The following is a 21,172-nucleotide window of genomic DNA, read 5'->3' as shown; positions in this document are numbered from 1 at the left end:
CATCACCTTTGCTGATCCCTTACGGTTTATTGTTCTCCCTGCCTTCTGTTTCTTGGGTACTGGTAGCTGACAGGAGGCAGGATACTTCCTTGTGTGGTCTTGTAGGGCAAGACTGAAAAGATAGTCACAAGTAATACGGCTGCAAAAATTCATTTCTGTAGTTCTGTGGAGAATGTGTTTAGTTAGAGATTTGTATAGAAATACGGTAACCACATGTTAGTCCTTGCGGTAAAGAAAGAAGCTGTAGGAAAGGAAATAAGGTGTGTGAAAAGGGGAAGCTGTCACGCAGGTTTAGAAATGAAAGAGACTCTTTTAAACACTGAAGGTTTTGAAGCATAGTGGATAACATTTAGTCCCTAGCAAACCTCTGTTGAATTCAGGGATCTGTGTAAGGGAATAAATTTTACCTAGTGTTTTAAAGTGTGTGCTTTTTGAAAACACCCTCCCAAGTGATTTATAAAAGAAGAAAGCTATAATGAAATCCAGCTTCCTGTAAGTTTATGGTAATTTTGTGCCTTTAGCTAGTTATGCTATTTCTGTGGTCCTGTTACTGTAGCCTGACTCCCACCCTCTAATATAGTTATCCTCAGAGCACTTCTTTGTGGTAAGGAAGTACAATAATCCCCACTTTACAAATGGGGAGCCATGGCAAAAGAGAGGCTTAGTGACATGCCTGAGGTCATGCAGGCAGCCCATTATGGAGCAGGGAATTCAACCAGTACTCCCAAACAGCAGACAAATACTCCAACCCCTGGGCTGTCTGTCCTTTTGCTCCTGTTTTTAAAGAGCTCAAAAGGTTCTGTCCAGATTTCAGGGATGGTTCAGAGGTTATTGAGGGCAGTCTGGCTGAAATAACAGAATAGCTGGACCAAGTGAAAATGTGCCGCTTAACTGTAGAGTTGCAATATCAGTAAGTCAAATAAAGGTTTTTCAGCTGGCAGCTCTGGGTTCCTCTCACTTGCACGAGCTCTCTCTCTCATATGTGCACACATGTCCTCTGCAACTCATTTTTCTTCTGCCTTGGAGGAAGAACTTGGTAAAAGGAAATTAGTATAATTAAATAGTTATGTAGCAAGCTGATGGTAAGTATTTACTTATATAAAATAAGTGGAGGAGAAAAAAAACTTATGAGGTGGATTTCTTAGTGTTTGCTTTTTTGGGTTTATTTTTGTGAGCAGAGTATTGAGTGACAGAGATTTGTTCCTAGTAGAAAATGCTTGAAACACATTAGTCTGCTTTGGTATTAGAAAGATTAGAGGGCACACTGTGAGAATTTGTAAGGATTTCTGTGCTTTTTAGAAAGGATTAAGAATAAAAAAAAAATCCAGATTAGAAATGCTGTCTAACCACATCACTACCCTACAAGCCAACATTTGCATGGTGGTTTTCTTTTATGTTTAATACCACAATGTTTGTATTGCAACTTCAGTTACAGTTGGTTTTGTTTAAAGACCATAGTGTAGGTGCGCACAGCATGTGAAATGAAATGTTATGAGTTCACGTAGCATCCTTGAAAACTTATTCAGCAGAAAGCTTGAAATAACTAAGAAAAAGATTGTTAGGGATAGGCTCGTTCTACAAAGTTGCTTAAATAAAAGAAAAAAAACCCAGATACCTTCCATAGCTTTTAAGTGACTGCTTTCTTTCTGTCTATCAAATTTTAAGCTTGAACAAGATTTGTTCTCTGGAACATTATTTCTTTAAAATGGTAGTTGCATAGTAACACCACACTGCACAACATGGAATTATTTATTTGTTCGGGAACATAATTGTTAAACATCCTCTAAGCTGAAAAAAAATACTTCCTAATTATTTACTAGAAGCATCTTCAGCATACATAGCTAATTAAAGTCAGACTGCTAAATGTGGGTGATTAGAGGCTTATGTTGCTAGAAAACTGCTTGGGCTGATTTGAGCTAATATTCATTTGTAAATTCAATCCCATTTAGACGCTTTATTTAGAAAAACATAAATCTGTGCAAGATGTGCTTATGGAAAAGACTAGCTATCACTTTATTTTATGCTTTACAGTCTCACTATATTAGGCATCAATTTGTTGACAGCTTTTGGCATCTTACCAACAATTGAAATGTAACCTGACCAGTAAGAGTGATTTAGTTGTTCGGGATTTTTTCTTTCTTTCTACTTCCCCCCCTCCTGTTTGTTTCTTTTTTTTTTTTTTTTTTTTTTTCCATTTCATTTTGTGTAGAGCTTGATCGAATAGCCAGAGAAGTCAGTGGAAAGATGGTGTTGGGCTAGCTCAGTCTTTTCATCAGATGATCTTTCCTAGCCACAGGACTTTTTGTCCAATGCAGTCTGGACATAGCTGAGCCCAGTGATGCTTGGAGGATGAGCATATGGTGGATACAGTGTATTTTCCAGTCATGTGCCCATGGCTCTGTTTCAGGTATTTGGTGAATTTGGTCTTGTAGCATACTCAGTGTGGAGGTTTGTGTGTGTGAGCAGGTGTCACGCCCAACAAGTTCCTTAAAGTCGTCCTGCGTAAGCAGTACATTGTACCTAAGGACAGATACTTGAGCATTTTGTCCCTACAGAATAGTCCAGTGAGCACCTGCAGCGCATGTAGTTTTCTTTCTTGCTTGTCTCAGCCATTGTAATGGCATTGACCAAAATGGAGTTCCGTTTGCATGGGTGAATATCAAGTTTGAATTGGATTCTGGATGTTGGTTGTTGTGTTGTTTTACTTTGTTTTCAATTTTACTACTCTTACAATATTATTTTAAAAACAAAATTTTGGTGGTATATGCTTTTTTTGATATTGTTTTGGTTTTGTAAACTCTCTGCAAAGTTGATGCAGATGTATGTGGAAGGATAGGTTTTGTTACTGGCTCCTATAGAATCAAATGTATTACAGTGTCTTCAGACTGGAGAAGATTTTCATAGCATCTGTATTATACCTGGCATGTTATCGTCGCTGCTGGTGGTCTGAAAAATTTATCGCAGGCTTGTATTGGCAGACTGATTTTTTAGTTAAGAGTTTCACAGCTAAAGAGACATTGCAGATCTTGGCATTTATAGGCTATGGAAAGGTGTAGCTTAGGAGAGGAGAAGAACATGTAGGAAGCACTTTGAGAAAGAGGACAGAAAAAGAGAAAATTAGAAATAAACCTTAAAATGGGATTTAGGCCAATTCAGAAGAGGTAAGCAGACATAAATTTATCAATGCCATATATTAAAAGTGACAAAAGATCACAGTTGATATTTATGGCAAGTTCAGATTTGAAAAATGTTTGTTCTTAATCTGTAAAGAAAAATAAAATTTAAAAATGTGCTGGCAAATATGGAGTCGGTACCCATCAATTTACAGCTGTGTAATTAATTGAAAATCTGCTGGGATAAACTGCAGTTTTAGCTGAGTGGAGAACTGAGTTTGGAGTCTTGTACTTAATGAATGAACAATTAATTGAAGGAATAATTCAAGTGGTTGTTCATTGCAGTGACTAGCTGTGAGTCACTGTCGTTCTTTTTCTGTTAAGATGCTAAGTATATTTGTTAGAAAAGAAGCAAGTCTGATTTCGTCTCTTGTCTCTGGAATACAATCCGTTTCTTCCTTATTTAAGGAAGAATTTAAATCCTTAATTATGATTTCATATGGGTCTTTGATGTTAAGGGACGAAGATAATTTTGGTTTTCTTTTTTTTTTTTTCCTGTTTGTGTTTGAGTTACTTATACTGGAAAAGGAGACTTATGCTGTGCTCTCAAGTGACTGGGTGCCAATACAGAGATTCGCTGCAAGATTAACTCTCATATAAATGAACGCAGAATTTCTCAGTTTAAAGCTTTGCATCATGGTTAAGGAAATAATGTTTATTCCATTTATGTATTGGTCTCAGCAATTCAGTTGTTAGAAATGCTGGAGGATTTTCTTCTTTTTTTGCATGTCAATATACAGAAATATTAGCAGTACACCGTTCCAGAAGAAATCCAAAGTCCACGTCATCTAGGTTCTTATGAATGAGGAAGATTTCAAGCATTTTTTGAAAATCTGTGTGCATACATAATTAGCTGATATCTTGGAAGGATTTGCTTTCTAAACCATAGTTCCTGACAAGTGCATACTGTGAAGCAGAAAGCTCTGTGGCTCCCACACCTTAGAACAAAACACCCTCTGGAGGTGCCTCTTTCTCTCTGTTGACTGTGAGGGAGCCAAAACTTCTAGTTCAGATTAAACATCTAACTTTTAGACTAGTAACTTCCATGAGAGGAGCTGCCCTCTTAAACTGTTTTTGATCAATGTAGAGAAGGTGTTTCTGTGTGTTTATGGAGCATGTCAGGTATGCTATATGGAAACCTGTTCTCAGACTGGGTTTTCAGATGGATGCACGTGACATTGGAGTGTAAGTAAGTCCTATTTGGAAATGAATGAGTTTTGTGTTCCCCTGCTCCCCAAATAACTGTAGCCTGTTCTAGAAAAAGTACCCTTCATACAGTCAGGAATAATGTAGCCCTAGTTTAATTGATTTTTCTCTTGTTCAAATTGAACTTTCACTGTGTACTCAAGTAATATTTATTGTAACTTTCATCAGAATCAGATGAATAAATACGTAGTTGATCGTGGATTAGTGTGTATGGCAGAGGATTATGACTGGAAGCCCAGTGTTTTTCATTGGTTCAAGAAGACCTATTGGTGGGTCAAGCCATTTCTCAGGGTTTTTTTCTTTGTTAAACTTAGCTATTAAATAGGCATTTTACAGTGGGTCTTCTAATTTACGTAGATGATTCAAGGAAATAGTACTAGGGTCAGCTACTACTTTTTTTCTGGAAAACCTGGAAGCTTACTTTTCAAAAATATAATAATTTTTGCTTTCTGTCAGGAGGTATGAAATGTGTAACAGAAGAATCACCTCTGAAGCAGGTATCTGTAATGAGGTCTCTAAAATGCCATTTTTGTAGCATTAAGATATTTGGTCTCCATGCTATTTTACTAGTCTATGTGCTGTAGAAGGATTTGCAGTAAAGTAGACACTTGGAATTTCTGCAAAAGTATTTGTTATGTACTAGCAGTACTTTGCAGGGAGATATCCAGATATTTCTTAAGATCTTGAAGAGCATGGTATGAAAAATCAGATTTTCCACATTCCCACTTGCAGCTTAAATCCAGTGCAAACAGAGGTCTCTTTATTTCATAAGTACTTGTTTAACACTGGCTCTACTTTTGAAACTTATTGATTTTGGTGTATTCCAGGCCAGGAAAATCAAAGTCACGTTGTGAAAATATCCTCCTGAAATAAGTTATTACCTTTTAATGCAGTTGTAAAGGATGACTTTTTTGTTAGGGCTCTGGCCTGGGACTTGAGAGTTCAAACTGAGTTCAGCTCAAGGCTGTGACCCTGACCGCAACTGTAGGCACACCAGGCAGTCTTTCTGGGTCTCGGTTCCCCACCCAGAAAATAGCACTTGTCACCTTAGCCCGAAGACTCTAAGTATACGAATATTGCATACATATAGAACAATCTGCTCCTGATCTGATTCTTAGCTGTTACGTAATGTAAGTAATTAATCATCATAACTTCTATATTACCACTTGTTTCTCTTTTACAGTCCACATCATGGGGGATGTGAAAGTGGTGACATCTACTCGAGTTTCCAAAACCTCCCTGACACTCAGCCCCTCTGTCCCTGCTGAAGCACCAGCATTTACTCTTCCTCCTCGGAATATCCGAGTGCAGCTGGGAGCCACCGCAAGATTTGAGGGGAAGGTAAGAAACAGAGATGCTGGAGGGCTTCTCCATTTGATGTTTGCCCTTTCCTGAAGCTGCCTAGTAGGCTGCAAAGATAGTGAAGTTGCTCTGCAATACAGGACCTTTACTCAAAAAGAATACACTGGTGTTTACCCTCCTGAGGAGGCAGCAGCATTACAGGTCTGTTTCTGAGTAGAGGAGAGTTGTTGCAAAACCTGAGTATGTGCTAAGTTTAATGTAGTTGAGCATGCCAGGCACTGAGCTTCGTATCAGTGGAAAACTGCTTCAAGAGCTGTCTCTAATCAGAAAATATATATTCTCCTACTGCGTATTCATTTTCCTGCATCCCCAATCTGCCTGTTCATGAAGTTTCATGTGTAACAGAAATCTCACCCCGCTACAGCATGCTCTTCCTAGTAGTCAAGCTAGGAATCTGTAAAGAGAGTTGCGACATCTTTGTATCTGCACCACCTGCCATACATGTTGTTAATCTGAAAGCAAAAAGAGCATTTTCAGAGGAAAGATTGATTTGTTCAAGGAAACTTGTTAACCCAAATGGTTTAAAAGGGTGTGGATCCCAGGTTCTCCCCTTCCCTTCATCCTTGGGACATTGAATTGTGCTTATTGGCATCCATATTTCTTTCATGCTTCAGTCCTGGTATGATCTCTTCCTTGTTCTAGCTGTCTTTCTTTCTCCTTCCTTAACCCAAATCTTTTTCCTGGAGCTGCCAGTTTTCCCTCAGTCCTTTCAGCTTCCTTCTGTCCATGTCACGCTCTGATTGCATGCTGACAGCTATATCATCAAACAAACCGCACTCTTAATCTTTGAAGTGGTGGGACTTGTCTGACAGAGGCAGGAAACTGCAGCTTTACTGTAACAAAAGCAAGGGCTAGAAGGAATTTGGGAAATTCATAACTTCTGAATCTCTAACTTAAACAGAGGGCCAGTAGAGGGCATCTGATATTTATCCTATTTGTTTATGCAAGAGCAGGCCAGGAACTGGAATTTTTCAACAGGAACTGGGCAGAAAAACAATTTTTGGACTATGTAAAGTTTTAAGTGCAAAACCAAAACTCAGAAGTAGTTCTTGGATTTAACTTTTTCAAGAAAAGTTGGCATTTTTCATAGAAAGCAGATAATTTCATTGGAAGTTTTAAACCAAAGAACAGGGTTTTATCAAACGTTTAGAAAGGGTTTTTTAAAATCAGCTTACTTTTATCGTGATTTTAAGGCACCAGTCAGAAACCCTCTGTGTGTATGACATTGGCCAGTCCCAGTGAGTACTCCCTTTCTTACTGTTTTTATCCACACCCCTCACACCCCCCTCATTATTTCACCTTGCTTTGTTGCAGACATAGTGGAAAAAGGCAACAGGTTGCTACTTTGTGCATGTGACACCTATGCATATGCTTCTACACTTCTTCCTAACTCTGGTGCTTCCAGACAGCACTGCAACTGGCAATAACAGTATAGTGAAACCAAAGTTGAAGCACGTAATGTTGCTAAGATTTGGTTTTACATTTCTCATGTTTCCTAATTAAAAGCTCAAGTGGGATATTTCCAATTTTAAGTGCACTCTGCAGACTTTTTATTAGTCAAATGGAAAAAATTGTAAAATATAATGACCTACAAGCTAGAGTGCCATCACTGCTTTGCATTTTTTTCAGATCTGGTTTTAAAGTGTTAATGTTTCAGGGATGCCTATCCCCTTTTTAAAGTTACTTTGAAGGCTGGAAGGGTAAAGTCTGAGGGGTTTTTTAGTAGCTTTGAAAAAATACACAAATTCAATACTAATTAAACTGACACACTGAAGTTCCTTGAACAAACAAAGCTTTGATTGAAGTCCTGGATTGAACTTACTTGATGAAAACCTAAATTCCAGTTCTGCCCATTTGGTATATAAGCATGGCTGAAACCTTTAATTTTCCATCCTTAAAATGGGGATGATAACATCCTAGTTGCATGCATGTTGTATAGCTGAAATAAACCTTTAATGCTCAAAGTGCTTTTTAAAGTGCCAAACATTAAGAGCACAGCTCTGCTGAGATCCATTTAAGATCCGCAATTACTTTGTGGCAAGTAGCCTGCCTTAACAGTTTGGCAAACCAAGATTAGACAATTACAGCCACTGTCTTTGGCACTTCAGCCTCTTGCTATGCATGGAGCACTGCCTGGTTTTTACTCAGTGTAGCTTGCTGCCATGGAGGAACTTTGTTTTACCTCTTTCAGCTACTACCGGTGAGAAGAAACGTGTAACACAGCTGAAGACATAAACCAGCTAATCTTTATCATTGTGAATTTGTTCCAAATTTCCTGGAATCCACCCTAGCTGGAGGCTGAGACACAAACTTTCAATTTTTTATTTTTTTTTTTTTTGTGGGTAGGGGGGGAGTAGGGGGAACAAGCTACATTATAATAATTGGACATAGAGAGTAATGGAGAACAGCATGTTCTCCTTACTATCTTATGCAAGAAAAATGAGTTTTAAAATTATAATACTGACTATTAAAATTGATCTGTTGTTTATAATGTAATATGGTTGGGGACATTGTGTTTGGTTCTGTTGTTTATAACTGGTGGGTTCAAATTAGTATTTTGCTTGTGCTCCTAGTCTAGTAACACCGGCAGGGTGAGGGGGAATGCAACAGTACAGTTTGAAAGGATACTGTCACTTAATAGCTGCAGTCCTACCAGATTGCAGCCTGCAGAACTTGTATCATCTGGGTCCATCTTCAGCTGGTTAGTACAATGTTGCTTCTTCTGTCACTTTAATGTTCCAGACTTTCAGAAGGACAGCGGACCTGTTTAGAACAGGTTCAGAAGGACAATCTTAATAAAAACAATTTATTAAGATTTAGTAATAGAAGTAGCTACTGAACATACTTAGGTTTTTCTATCCTGGAAAATAGGCTACAGATGTTATGACGGGTTGTTGCTGATACTCTGCTTCATCACACAGTATAAATATTAAACTAGACTCAGGCTAAAGAAAAATAAAATGTTTAAAAAATGGCTAGACAGGAGATTTTCTTCAAAGAGTTCCTCTGCAGTGGAATTTATCTTATCAGAAAGAACAAACATTTTGAGAATCTAAGACAGGATATAAATCTGATATTGTGATGATCCTGTACTCTCATTAAGTGAACAAGGAAGAGAGGGCCCCAAAGTCAAACTTGTTGCTTTTCTTTCCAGTGGCGTGTAAGGTAAGTTGTGTGAAACGGCAATTAAAGATCAAGGAGAGTGAGAAATTGAGCAATAGCCCATAAATGTAGGAAATGGGAGGTAGAAAGGAACTAGAGCTGCTATTAACAGTTCTTTTTTTTCTGTTCCTCCCACTGCCACCCTGCTTTTCTTACTAAAATCTCAGCAAGTTTATATCTGACAGCAGTTTTCCAATGCGACCTCAGTGTAAAAAGTTAACTCAACTTTCAAGTATATGAGCATGATTTTGGCCTGGAGCACCAACTGAGGGGTGGAACCACTTAGTAAGGCAAAGGTAAGGTTACCTTCCCTAGGTGCTCCCCAAATGTCTGCTGCATGGACATCTCAGTTGTTCATCAATCAATCGCTGAGGTGATTTTTAGGGAAACCATCCCGGATTATTCTGAAATTGTGTTGTGGGTTCCCAGCTTGTTAGGGATTGATTGATGTGCTGTTCTTCAATTGTACATCATGTGTGAGGGGAACAGCTCAGGATAGTAAACTCCTGCCTTGTGATAAGGCATTGTAGCTTGTCTGTGAGAGTCTTTAAGATACTCTTGGAAAAGAAGAGCAGGCCAGTGTTACCAGGCTTTGTTTTTAAGCTGTTTGTTTCTCTGTTGTATTAATCACTGGAATATTTATCAGTGCTTTGCAACATTAAATTAGATTGTATATCTTTATCTTTCTAATTCAGCTGAACATCACTGGATTTTATAATGCTCGACTGGCATACTAATGAAGGGGATTCCTGTCTTTGTAGCAAATATCGTGGGGGTTTCTGTGGCAAGTGTCACATGAGAGGACAGGAAAGTTCTTTTCAGCCATAGCACCTGAATAAGCAAGATAGTATTTTGATGCTGCTGATAACATTTGATCAATTCATAATCCAAGCACAGTATCCTATCAAATTCTTTCAGACTTTTGGTGTTCCTAAATTTCACTTTCTGAACTGCAGGATACTTTAATTCAACATGGAGCATGTTACTATGCTGACCTACAAATACAAGACCATTAGCCGTATATCTAGTCTAAAATTTAATTCGCTTCAGTCTCTCTCACTCTCCCAAACTCAGTTGCACTATTGTATAGTAAAGGTTCAAAACATCACAGTAAAGCAATACAGATGCAGATAATATAATTTTTCATACAGTCAAATGAAATAAAGCTTTTAAATATTTCCAGGAATTTCACTAGCTTTTCTAACTCTCATGGGGATGGCAAGCATATATTAATATGAGTGCTGGGCAGAAGCCCCTAGAAAGATTTTTCACTGGAATTTGCAAATTTGTACAAATTTCCTTTTCTTGTGATGGGCAGAGGGTGGCCACAGAAGATTTCCACAACTTTGCATGTTTTTGTGCCTACCTGATTTCTTAGTATCCTGTTTACTGGTCTTTCAGAGACTACAGGCTCAGTGACTTAAGACTGAAGCCTGTCTTATGTCTCAAACGCCATCTTTTTTGAGACGATTTCCTTCATATTTAGGAATTTGACTTCTAAATATTGCACAACTTTATTTATCCAGTGCTAAGTTCCCACTGTAACTGGTTAGAGAGGAAGTTATGTCTCCTTTGTAGAACCTAGCAGTTACTTAAATGTTGCCCTAACTCCACTCCGCATCCACCTAAACCCACAGCTTAATTGTTGCTCTCAGCCTGAATTGGCCCATCCTAGTGTTAAGGCTCAGGTTCAGCTTTTGCGTGGGTTTGTGAGCCTTGCCATGTGAATATGAGGGAAAATCTTCTTTACTTTGAGGGTGACGAAACACTGGAACAGGCTTCCCAGGGAGGTTGTAGAGTCTCCTTCTCTGGAGATACTCAAAACTCGCCTAGATGAGACACTGTGTGATGTGCTTTAGGTGAACCTGCTTTAGTAGGGGGTTGGACTAGATGATCTCCAGAGGTCCCTTCCAACCCCAACCATTCTGCGATTCAGCGATATGTTTATTAAGATGGCAAGTTAATCCTCCGGTTCTCTTTATGTCTTTAGAAGCACTGAAAAGTTCTTTCATGACTGTCTGGAGAAGTCTTAGAAAGCAGGCTGGCTTTCGGCAGCAGAAAAATACACTGGGACCCTGAAGTCCTGGTGGTGCGTGTAGGTGAATAGAGCAGCAGGATGGACTGACCCCAGCAGGGCTCTGCACTGTGACTGCCAACACAAGGTGTCAGTGAATGTCGGTGCTCTCATCCAGGCTTCCCTAGTCCATGTTAACTTCTGTACAGAAAGATACTTCAAGGCATAGAGAGATTTACTTTTGCTGTTTCTGCAGCAAACTGATGGAGAAACTGAGAACATAAAAGGAGAATCTTTACTGTTCTCTAACCACTGAACCATTCTCATGATCTTTCCCTCCCTATTTTAAGCTTTGTGTTCTTAGACCAGTAAAACAGTCTGCAGCAGGTTTGTTGCTTTAAAAAAAATTAAGGTCGTTGCCCAAAACAAGCATTTTTAGCTGATAACTATGTGATTAGCTGCCCACACATAATTTTGCTGAACTTAAATAGCAATAGACTCACTACATCAAAAATATAGCATGAACCCTTCTGGTTCTTTACTGTAATGTCACTGAGTGTCAAGCAGTAACAAACAAGTCAAAGAACCATCAGTTTCCAAGAAGCCCTTCCCTGTCCAGAGTGATATCAATCTCTACATTTGATTGCAGCAAGCAGTTAACCCAGCCTGCTTTGGCTGCACACGTGTATAATTTTTGAGGGTAACATTGACGGTCGTTAATTTTATGAGCCTAAAGAATATTTGTGCTACAGCTCTGCTTGAGAGGAACAGCCAAATGTCATGCTACAGACCACAGACTGATTGCCTAGGGGTCAGAAAAGAATTTTTCTCCTTGGATAAAGCATTGCACAGTTGGCAACAGTGCAATATGTGTTGTTTTTCTGCTTCGTGTGAACCATCATATATGGTCCATTGCCAGAACCAAGATATCAAACCACTAAATCTAGTCTGGTATTCTAATCCCAGGGAGCTAGGTTTCATGCATTGACATGTAGTTCGGAGTTTGAGTAGATGTTGGGGTACTTAGTTCAGTTTGCTGCCCATTGAGTAGTCACTGTTCTGCTCTTCCTCTTCCACCCTCCACCAGGTAAGGGAGCTGGATGGTAAATTTTAAGGCAAGCCAGGTCAATGTCAAATCATGCCCCTTTTTAATGTACTTTCTGTTTGTCCTTCTGCCACCCTGCTGTTGCAACACCCTATCTGTAACTGCTCAAATCACTTAAGTCAAACGATGTACATCAATTTGCCAACTTCTGAGCTGCTTTTGCTGCTGCTGGTTGCACAGGTACTCCTCAAAACATTGTGCCTGAGAAAATAAACTGGGATCAGGCAATGAGAAACAAGAGGCAATGGGAAGACTGACAGTGATTCTGCCATCTGTTCTGAGATAGAGGGGAGACCCATTTATGTGGTGTGTTAAGAGACAAAGAGCAGGGAAGCGTTAAAAGAAGTGTGGAAGGAAAGCACTCCCACAGCATTTGTAAACCCTTTCAACTACCTGCTAATGGAAAAACTGAGACATAACCAATTTGTTTTACTGTGGCTGCTGCACCAGCTTTGCATGGCAAAACCTTTGTTATCTTCCCTTTGCTTTGGACTTGAAGCACCAATGTGTGCTCCATTTCCAAGCCTCAGTCAGCAGGCACTCCAGAAGTATGTCTTAATTACATTGTATGTCTAGATTTGAGATGGCAGGATCTGAAATGAGAGAAGCCCAGATAATGACAGAGGATGATGACATGGCACAAAAGCCTTTGCTGTCAGCATGAGATGTTTGCTGTTACAAAATGTACTGGGCAGCTAATTGCATGAAGCTGCCAGTGGGTTTGGATCTGCACTTTCTGGAGGGGTGCCTGTTCTGAACCATATGAGGAAGAAACTCAGGGAAGATCCATGTTTTCATGGGAGACAGTTGTCTGATGAAAGTGAATGCTGTGGGAGGACTTGTGCTGATCTGTAAAACTACCATGCACTCCCAGAAACCTGATACGAAACACTGAGGCATGTTTTTGGGAGCAAAGGGTTGAAAAAGGTTTTTTTGACTGGAGATTTTATTTGATCTTTCTTTCCACATACCCGTGAGCATTCTTGGGAAAAATGTGGTGCATTCAGAAGTTACTGAAACATTTTGTATCAAACAGATATTGAGGTATAGACAGCTGAAATAAAAATGGAAAATAAACACAAGTTATGTGGCTGTGAACAGCTCATTGCACATCTTTTTTTTCTATTTGGATCTTCTACTGCTATTTCTTCCTCCTTGGTGTAATTGACCTCCCATTATATTCACTTACCACAGTGCTGGTTTTCTACCCATTTACATGTTCTCATGAGTAATGCATGCATTATTTTATTTGGTTTTATTTTATTGCATAACTCTGTATTGGCATATAGAAACAGGGGCTCAAAAGAGTTTCCGCTTTCGACAAGGGTGAAGTGGGAGTGGCTGCTCTGCTGGGAAGTGGTTAAGGTGGCATTCAGTCAAAATTGCTTCCCCACACAGTGTCATCTACACCCAGAATTATTCAAAGACACTTCTCTTCATCAACTGACACAAGCATCCATGTGTTGTCACCCATTTTCCCTGCCTTGCATGCGATATGTCCTTTAGCAAAACCTGCAGGAGTGCAAGTTGCTGCTTGAGAAATTTCTAGGTTTTAGACAGGAATGGTGGTCTGTGAGCTCCAATTCTGTCTCTCAGTCTCTTTAACTCATAAATTCACTTCATACCTGTCACCTATGGCCATCATAATTATACTCAGAACTTTCCAGGTAGAAGTATTTAAGCATTCCTCGTGTAGCCTGTGCGCAGTGTGTGTGATGGTTCTCAAAAGTGCTGGACTTAGTACACCATCCCCTGCAACTGACCTGTGCATGCGCTGAGGCAACAGCCAAGATTTCTGGATGTTTGGCAGCAAAGTTTGGTCAGACCTTTTGCAGAGTTGCTCCAATCTGCCAGACATTCAGAAATCCTAGACAATGCTGAATAGCCTCAAATTCCACCCAGACAAAATTTTTAAGCAGAAAGAGGCCATGACTGGGGAAGACTGGACATACAGTATTTCTATTCTCAGTTGCCATTTCTCAGGGTGTTTTTTTTTTTTACTCTGTAAGAAATGTGCTATTTGTAACTATCACATTTATTATTCTGTTTGCTTTCTATCTCCTTTCCCACCTTAATTGCTTATCTATAACCAGTTGGGAACAGGAGTTCTCTGCTGCTCCGTGCAATGGCAGAAAGACTGGCTCTCTATTCTTGGTTGTTTTGGTACTAACTGTTGTAAATAAAGGAACATCAAAACAAAATATTTTTAATAATAATGGTAATAATAATAATTAATAGAAGTTTTTTAGAACACTTCAACTAAAGTACATATGGAGCTAAAGGGAATCTCTTCTTATTTTGTGTAGTCTCTACCCAAACCAGCATTGTTTTAGCTGAAGCCAGACCATGCATTTGTGCTACTCTTGGTCACCATTTTTTCTTTCTTTCTTTACTTTTTTCTTTAACGTGTTTCCAATTATTGTGGATTTTAAGATGGAAGCAATTAAAATCACATGCAGAACCTGACAATAAAACTCTGTGTGATTTAAGTTTGAGCTGGGGGAACCAACAAACTGTTGACCCTGAAAAGTTAATTGTAGATATCTGTTTTGTGATCACCCACTACTGTGATGTATCATTATAAAGCATGGCTTTGTGTCGGCTAAAGAAAGCAAGTGTGTTTGTTTACAAGAACTTTTCATTTAAAGATGACAAAGGATGTATCCAAAGGGATATCCTTGGGGTTGATTTTGAAGAAAATTTACTTTATTAGTAGGGATTTCTGGACTTGCTATTTTTCTATAGTCCTTAAATAGAAATCAGAGAAAAATTTCTTAAATTATGTATTGACAAATTTGCAGAGGAAAAGGAGATATAAAATATTCATATTGTGGTGTAAAGGACGTTCAGTCTTTTACAAAGGTAATGATGGAATAAATACTATGACTAATCATGAAGTCCACCATTTAGGGATGATAGGATAAAAATGTCTGAAAAAGGAATAAAAGAAAAACTGGCTGTTTCCCAAGAGAGGAACAGCTAATCAGCATATCCTAAATAACTGAACAAAGATACGTTCAGAGATTGAGTCCGTGTAAGTCGGGGTAGAAGCGGTCAGTATAATTCTTTTTCTTGTCCCATGATGGTTAATCATGAATCTCTCAAATTTCAGCAAAGTCTTATTAGATTCTTCAATTCTGCTTTTAATTTGAAAAAAATCATCATCTTTTCCAGGCTAGTCTCCCTTGCTCCTCTGGGCCAGTGCATTAAGTCTTTGTTGTGGTCAATTCTGCTGGCAATAAAACTCATCATGTAGCATTGTGCTTTCTTATTTAAATAAATGTTCTTAGTAGTACATGAAACATGGCTGCAACTTATCATTATCATGATTTAAATTTCTTGTTTAGGGAATTGTGCATTTGACTCCTTTCACAGTCATAATAGGTTTAAAGGTTAAAGAAGACCTAGTAACTGGAACAGTGTGAGCAGTTAACTTAGATTTTCTTGTGCTGCAATAGCTTATAGTGGTGTGAGAAGGATGGGGAAAAGTTTTTGTTGGTTTTTTTTTTTTTTTTTTCTTCCAGAAATATGCCCCTAGCTGGAAAAAAACTTTACATTTCCTTTTTCTAGCTAACCCAAAAGGTAGAATACTTATCATCAGACATGCTTTTGGCTAACTAGTAAGATATCTGCCTTCTCCCATCATAAGCAAGGCTTAAACTTTACTCCAGCACCTTGCCTTCATCTGGCTGATGAAACCACAAAGGTCAGGGAGGGGTTCAGTGCCATATGTAACTATGAGAGCACGTAAAATAGCACAGTACATATTTGACTGTCTATAAATGTGTTCCTGAGAGTTTGATCTAAATTGCACCCAATGACACCAAATCACACCTTTTCACATAATTCTGGTTTTCCCCTGTAGGAAAAGAAAGTAGTCATTAATAGATAGCAAGCATGATGCATTCAGAATCTTTGCAGAAGGCCACATGTGGAGAAGGTTTATAATCAAAACACATCATTACTCATTGCGGTTTTGCTCAGTCCACACTCATTCTAGCACCTAGACTCCAAAGCTAAAAATTTCTACTTTTGACATGTTACTTGGCTCTGTTCACTCAGGGATGCAGAATGAAGTTTGGAAACCTACTGGGCAAAACCAGACAACATACTTTTTTTTACATGTAACATCTGGACTCCCTAGCATCTAAGTTCATGCTGAACAGAAAATAACATTGCTGTGAATCGTGTACAATTCAACTCATTCATGAAGGAGAGAAACCAGTCTGTCTGACAGGGACCAGCAAGGGCTGGCCGCTACCCAAAGGAAAGCGAGCCAGGAGCTGAGGGTGAGCCATGCACGGGCTGTGCCATCACCAATGGGCCGCAGTCCCACAGGCTCCAAACACAGCAGGCAGTACCATGTGCTCTGACAGTGTCTGCTGATGGTCCCAGACATGGCAAGCAATGAACCAGGTTCAGCATCTAACCAGAGGGTACAGTCAGGAGCAAAAGTAGACAAGGCCAGATTGTCCTTCCATAGGTGCCCAGTTCAGTTTTTAATTTTCAGTCTGTAAGACATTATCACTATTTTACTAGAGGTTCCTGAATCTCTAGGAGGTGTCTGACACAGCACATATTTCTATGCCTAAGCTGCCAGAGTTTGTTGTTTAGTGTCTGGGGACAAACCTGCCTTCTTCATGATTTTTAAGCCAAAAGCCATCCCAGTTTATAGTTCAGCATCATATGTGAATACACATGTCTGTGTTCTTTTAAGTGGAGGAAATAACCTTTGGAAGAGGAGAGACATTGATATGTTGGCGTAGTGCTTGATGAGGGAGACACTGCCACTCCTATTGCTGTCAGAGGTTATGTGTCAAAGCTCTCTGCACTAGTACGAGCCAGAAAATCAAGGTATTTAACTGGCTGGTCATCTCCAAGATGACTAGTCCGGTATAAGGGCCTTGAATTGCCTGCCTAAATATGTTGAATTTATTCTTCTAGGAAACTTGACAGCCAGGTTATTGATTGGGAATTAAATCATGTTGGTTGACTCACAAGTTAGTAACCTGACCTCTGGGCTAGCCTTCCTACATTAATGACATGTGGTAGTCAGATTCTAGAGATGATTGAAGCTCTTATGCCTTTCTTCTTCACAGGAGTTTTAGGAATATACACCACTCTGCATGAGAGAGTGAAAACCTGGAAATCTTCCATTTAAAAAAAACAAAACAAAACAAAACTTTTTCTAGGCTTTCCAACGATGAAGATTGCTTTGTTCTCTGTAAATCAGTGCATTGCTGTAAACCTGCAGCCAGGCAGAACAAAGCAATCCTTGTCTTCTGAAAGTACCATGGCTAAAACTGGTACAAATTCCAAGTCAGCTTTGCATGTTTTTATTGCTTATATAGAGACCTTTGTAATTCATGTGCAGAATGAGGTGAAATGGAAAAATAAATTTTTATCTTTTTTTCCGAATTTTCCTTGCTTTTCTGCACCTTTTCAACATACTATAGTAAATGTTACTCTTTGGAACATACTATTTGTTATAAATACAACAGCTGATCTGAAATACTAATTAAAAGTCATACTGTATGCCAATGGTGTAATGTATACAAGAACTTTTCATTTAAAGATGACAACAATCTGCACATGTAGCCCAAAGAAAATGGACAAGCAAAGACTGACAAATGAAATAATTCTGTTCATGGTTGCTTGGCTTCTGGTGGCAGAATACTGAGCTTATTTCATCCAGCTCTGTGCGCTCTCGACTCGTGTTAAATCAGAATGGTAATTTTCCTGTAGCTGCACAGTAGAGTCAAATTGTGACTGTGGGACTTGAGAGGTTGCCAGTCTTTCCGTGTGCCCCATAATACACAAGCAAGCCTATAGTTATGGTGCATGCATTATTTAAATTGTTTTTGCAAATCTTAGAATATTAGTGTAATGCACACTATTTCGTAGAAGCACCCCCCTCATACACGGTAGTATCTGGTGTCTCATATCTGAAATCTAACTCATTTATATCACATTCCTATACTCATCAGGCAAACAATGAATAAAGAATTTTTCTGTTCTGCGAACACCCTGGAACAAGAGTTCAGTATACTTAAGCTTGATTCTTTTGTCTTTATAAATTCTGGTGTTCCTTTATAAAAGAATAAATCAGCAGTTCGTTTCTACAGGGAGGCAAACATAAATATTTCAGAACAAAGTTATGTTAAAAGCCAGGGCACTGGAAGAAAAATTATGATAAAATCTTGGAAATACAGATTAAAGAACTATGGTAAATGGTGTTGATTTTTGCTTATTTCATGGTACCACTTAAATAGCTTAATTCAACTGGAGTCCTAGTCTATGTTTGCTGATACTATTTAACACATACACAGGCCAGGCTAGAGTTGGACCCTTCTCTGATGACCTTCCTAGCTCAAACAACAGAGGAAATAGTCATTGTTACTCCCCTTGACATTCATGTGGCGTACTGAGGCACAGTGAGATTTATTGGTTTGTGCAAGATGACACAGAAATACGTGCCTGGATTCTGAACTGAACTGCTGTCTTCCAGAAGTTCAATTCCTATCCAGTTCCTTAGACATGAACCTATCCTTGTTGGAGATAAATAGTTTCTGATTTTGGAAGAGAAAGTTAGGATTTGCAATAGGTGCAAATATTGCCAATATCTAGGTGACTGCTGTTGGATTAAGAGCATCACTTAATGAAAGCACAATGCTAGAATTAGGTCCTCCGTGCCTCGATACAAAAGCTAGTTTGTTTGCCTGTTGGGATATGCTAACGGACAGAAGTGTAGACAAAGATTTGTCTGCTCAGGAGACTATTACACTCTCATAGGTTTAATGGAATACATTACGTTGGATTTGTTCAGATCTCTCTGTAGGAATGCCAGCAACTGCAGTTAAGTGGAGCTCTATTGAAAGCATATGCAGAGTAAGCACTTTTTCCACAACCTAAACAAATGTAGCTATTTTTGAGTGCATGTGTATGTTGCCCTTACCAAGATCACAGAAATTTTAGTTTTGAGAGAAAGCATTAGAAAGAAGAGGCAAGCCCACAAAATTTCTCTTGAACTCGGCGTGTCTATAAATATTTATTCTGAACTGTTGAACTAGAATTTTATAGCCACATCAATTTATACTATTCATCATCAATTTATACTATTTCAGTTAGTGCTTTGAGCATTTTTTCTTTTAAGCAGTTGTTGTTCAGCCCTTGATTTTTATTTTTATTTTAAACGGCAGTTTGTATATTGTACTGTATGAGTTATCTCTGCTAAGCTATTATTAAAAAGTATATGTGTGAAGCCTGGAAAGCTTATCAGTTTTACAGATTATTACACAATAAAAACATCACTGACAGTTGCTAATGAGTAGTTGATGTTTTGCAATAGGCTTATGTATGAAAGTCTTCATTATTTAATGCATAGCAGTAAGTTGCACGTAGCAGAATAAACAATGCAATGAGAAATGCTAGATGTTTAGGCTGTCTAATGGATTCATATCTTCACAATCCATCATTGCATTTTATACCTCTTTTTAATCACATCAGTTCTGCTTTTTAATGAAATTTAAAACAAATGATATTTCATGCCCAATGTGCTTGCCAGCCCTACTAAGTAGCATTAACAACGAAGCCGTAAACATTACTGAGGAGAATTTTTATAACCTATCCAGAGAACTGTCTTTGCCAGCAGTATTCGTCACTACAAGCAGACAGTCTTTAAATGAACATACAAGTGCGCAGTCAAGTCAGCAACAAAATCCAGTCTTAGCATTTTCGGTGGCCGCTGCCAGACTCCTAAATTGCAGGAAATAAATCTTGTCTGGCTGGAAATTGATAAACTACGGGCACGTTCATCCAGAGCAAAGAGTTGTTGTTATCACCTTACATTCCAGATGTGGATTGTTCCCCTTAATTATGAATTTCATAGCTCCAAACATATTTTCCAGTAGCTGTGTGTTTTAGGTACAGAAAGCAAGCACATATTTTCTTTTTTAGTTAATTTTCCAAAGTAGGTCATGCATACTGTGTGTGCTCATGTAATTCCTAGAGATACCTTACCTGTTGGTAGAATGTATTGATATTGAATTCCTAAGAACAGCATCCCCAAGCTAGGAAAGTATGAAGCTCTTTTGCTCAGTGGCATAGCTCCTACAAGAAGATAGGGCTCCTAGTATTCGGTGACATGTAAAATAAGTTCACATCCTATTAAGACAGAAACTTCGCATTGGTAAGTAAAAAAAAAAAGCCTTTCAGTCTTCCAGAAATAATATGCAATGGAAAAACTAGTTTTTTGCAAGTAGTGTTAGAGGGAATGATGATAATTCTCTTGAGAAAGGCAAGAAACAGAGTGCATTGTCTCTTTAAAAAGTGACTGCTGATTCAACCCCCAAATATTATTGTTAGGACGGGATGATTGCTCTGAAAATAATTAACACTTTTTATTTTTGCTTTTTCACATGGTATCAGCAGAGTTTTTTGACCTGATGATGTCCCAGTCTCAAGCTGTCACTCAGTGTCTGGATTCTATGATCAGTTCTGTGAGATAAAACAGCTGAATGTTTACAGTTTTCCTTCTAAGTGGGGACATACACACATTTTGGTAATGACAGAGTGAGATGTTGGTGTTAATTTTGTCTTGTACTTGTCAGGGGGCTTCCTAGTGCTTGTGCTTGGTCTAAACAATCTTTATCCACCTTTCTGAATTGTTACTGAATGAAGGATTCACAACTGAAAGTAAAAATCTTTGTCAAGTGTTAAAAGCTAAGGTTTTTTGTGGTGGGGATAGGGGAGACAGTTTCCCAACAATTTAGTTTTATTGTGTTAAACTGTTTTATATTTTAGCCTTTCTTCTAGTGCTGCCAAATAAAACTTATGAACAAAAGTAGCAGCAAACACAGTAAATCAGGCTGCTCTGTTGAAGTGGAAATGAATGAACTGCTCTTGTTCTGACAGCTCTCGCAGCACGGTGAAACTCTGGTCTGATTCTTCAAAATCTTGTTTTCTGTAGCAAAGATTGCTGCTGCTCTGCAATGGACACTGGTCCTATCGGGCAACTTCTGGCATGCTTCTAAACTCATTGCTACTGACTTAGAGCAGCTGCTTCATTCAGTAATATGTGATAGACATCTTGGTTCAGACTCACCAAAGATGGGGAGGAAGAGAAGGACAGGGAAAGAGAGCACCTTTCAG

At 38.7% G+C, this 21,172-nt stretch overlaps 1 protein-coding gene across 1 annotated transcript in view; it reads left to right on the top strand.

Moving 5' to 3' along the window:
* MYLK (myosin light chain kinase) overlaps positions 1-21,172 on the top strand; it is a 197,739-nt gene that overhangs the window by 31,788 nt on the left and 144,779 nt on the right. The window contains exon 2 of the mRNA XM_068407496.1: positions 5,563-5,720. Coding sequence (XP_068263597.1) covers positions 5,571-5,720 — 150 coding nt within the window. The 5' untranslated portion in view covers positions 5,563-5,570. The remainder of the gene's footprint in view (positions 1-5,562; positions 5,721-21,172) is intronic.

This window comes from Nyctibius grandis, chromosome 9 (assembly GCF_013368605.1).
Source record: "Nyctibius grandis isolate bNycGra1 chromosome 9, bNycGra1.pri, whole genome shotgun sequence".
Taxonomy (NCBI): Eukaryota; Metazoa; Chordata; class Aves; order Nyctibiiformes; family Nyctibiidae; genus Nyctibius; species Nyctibius grandis.
Note: the sequence above shows the minus strand (reverse complement) of the source record. Positions and strands in the feature narration are given on the sequence as shown.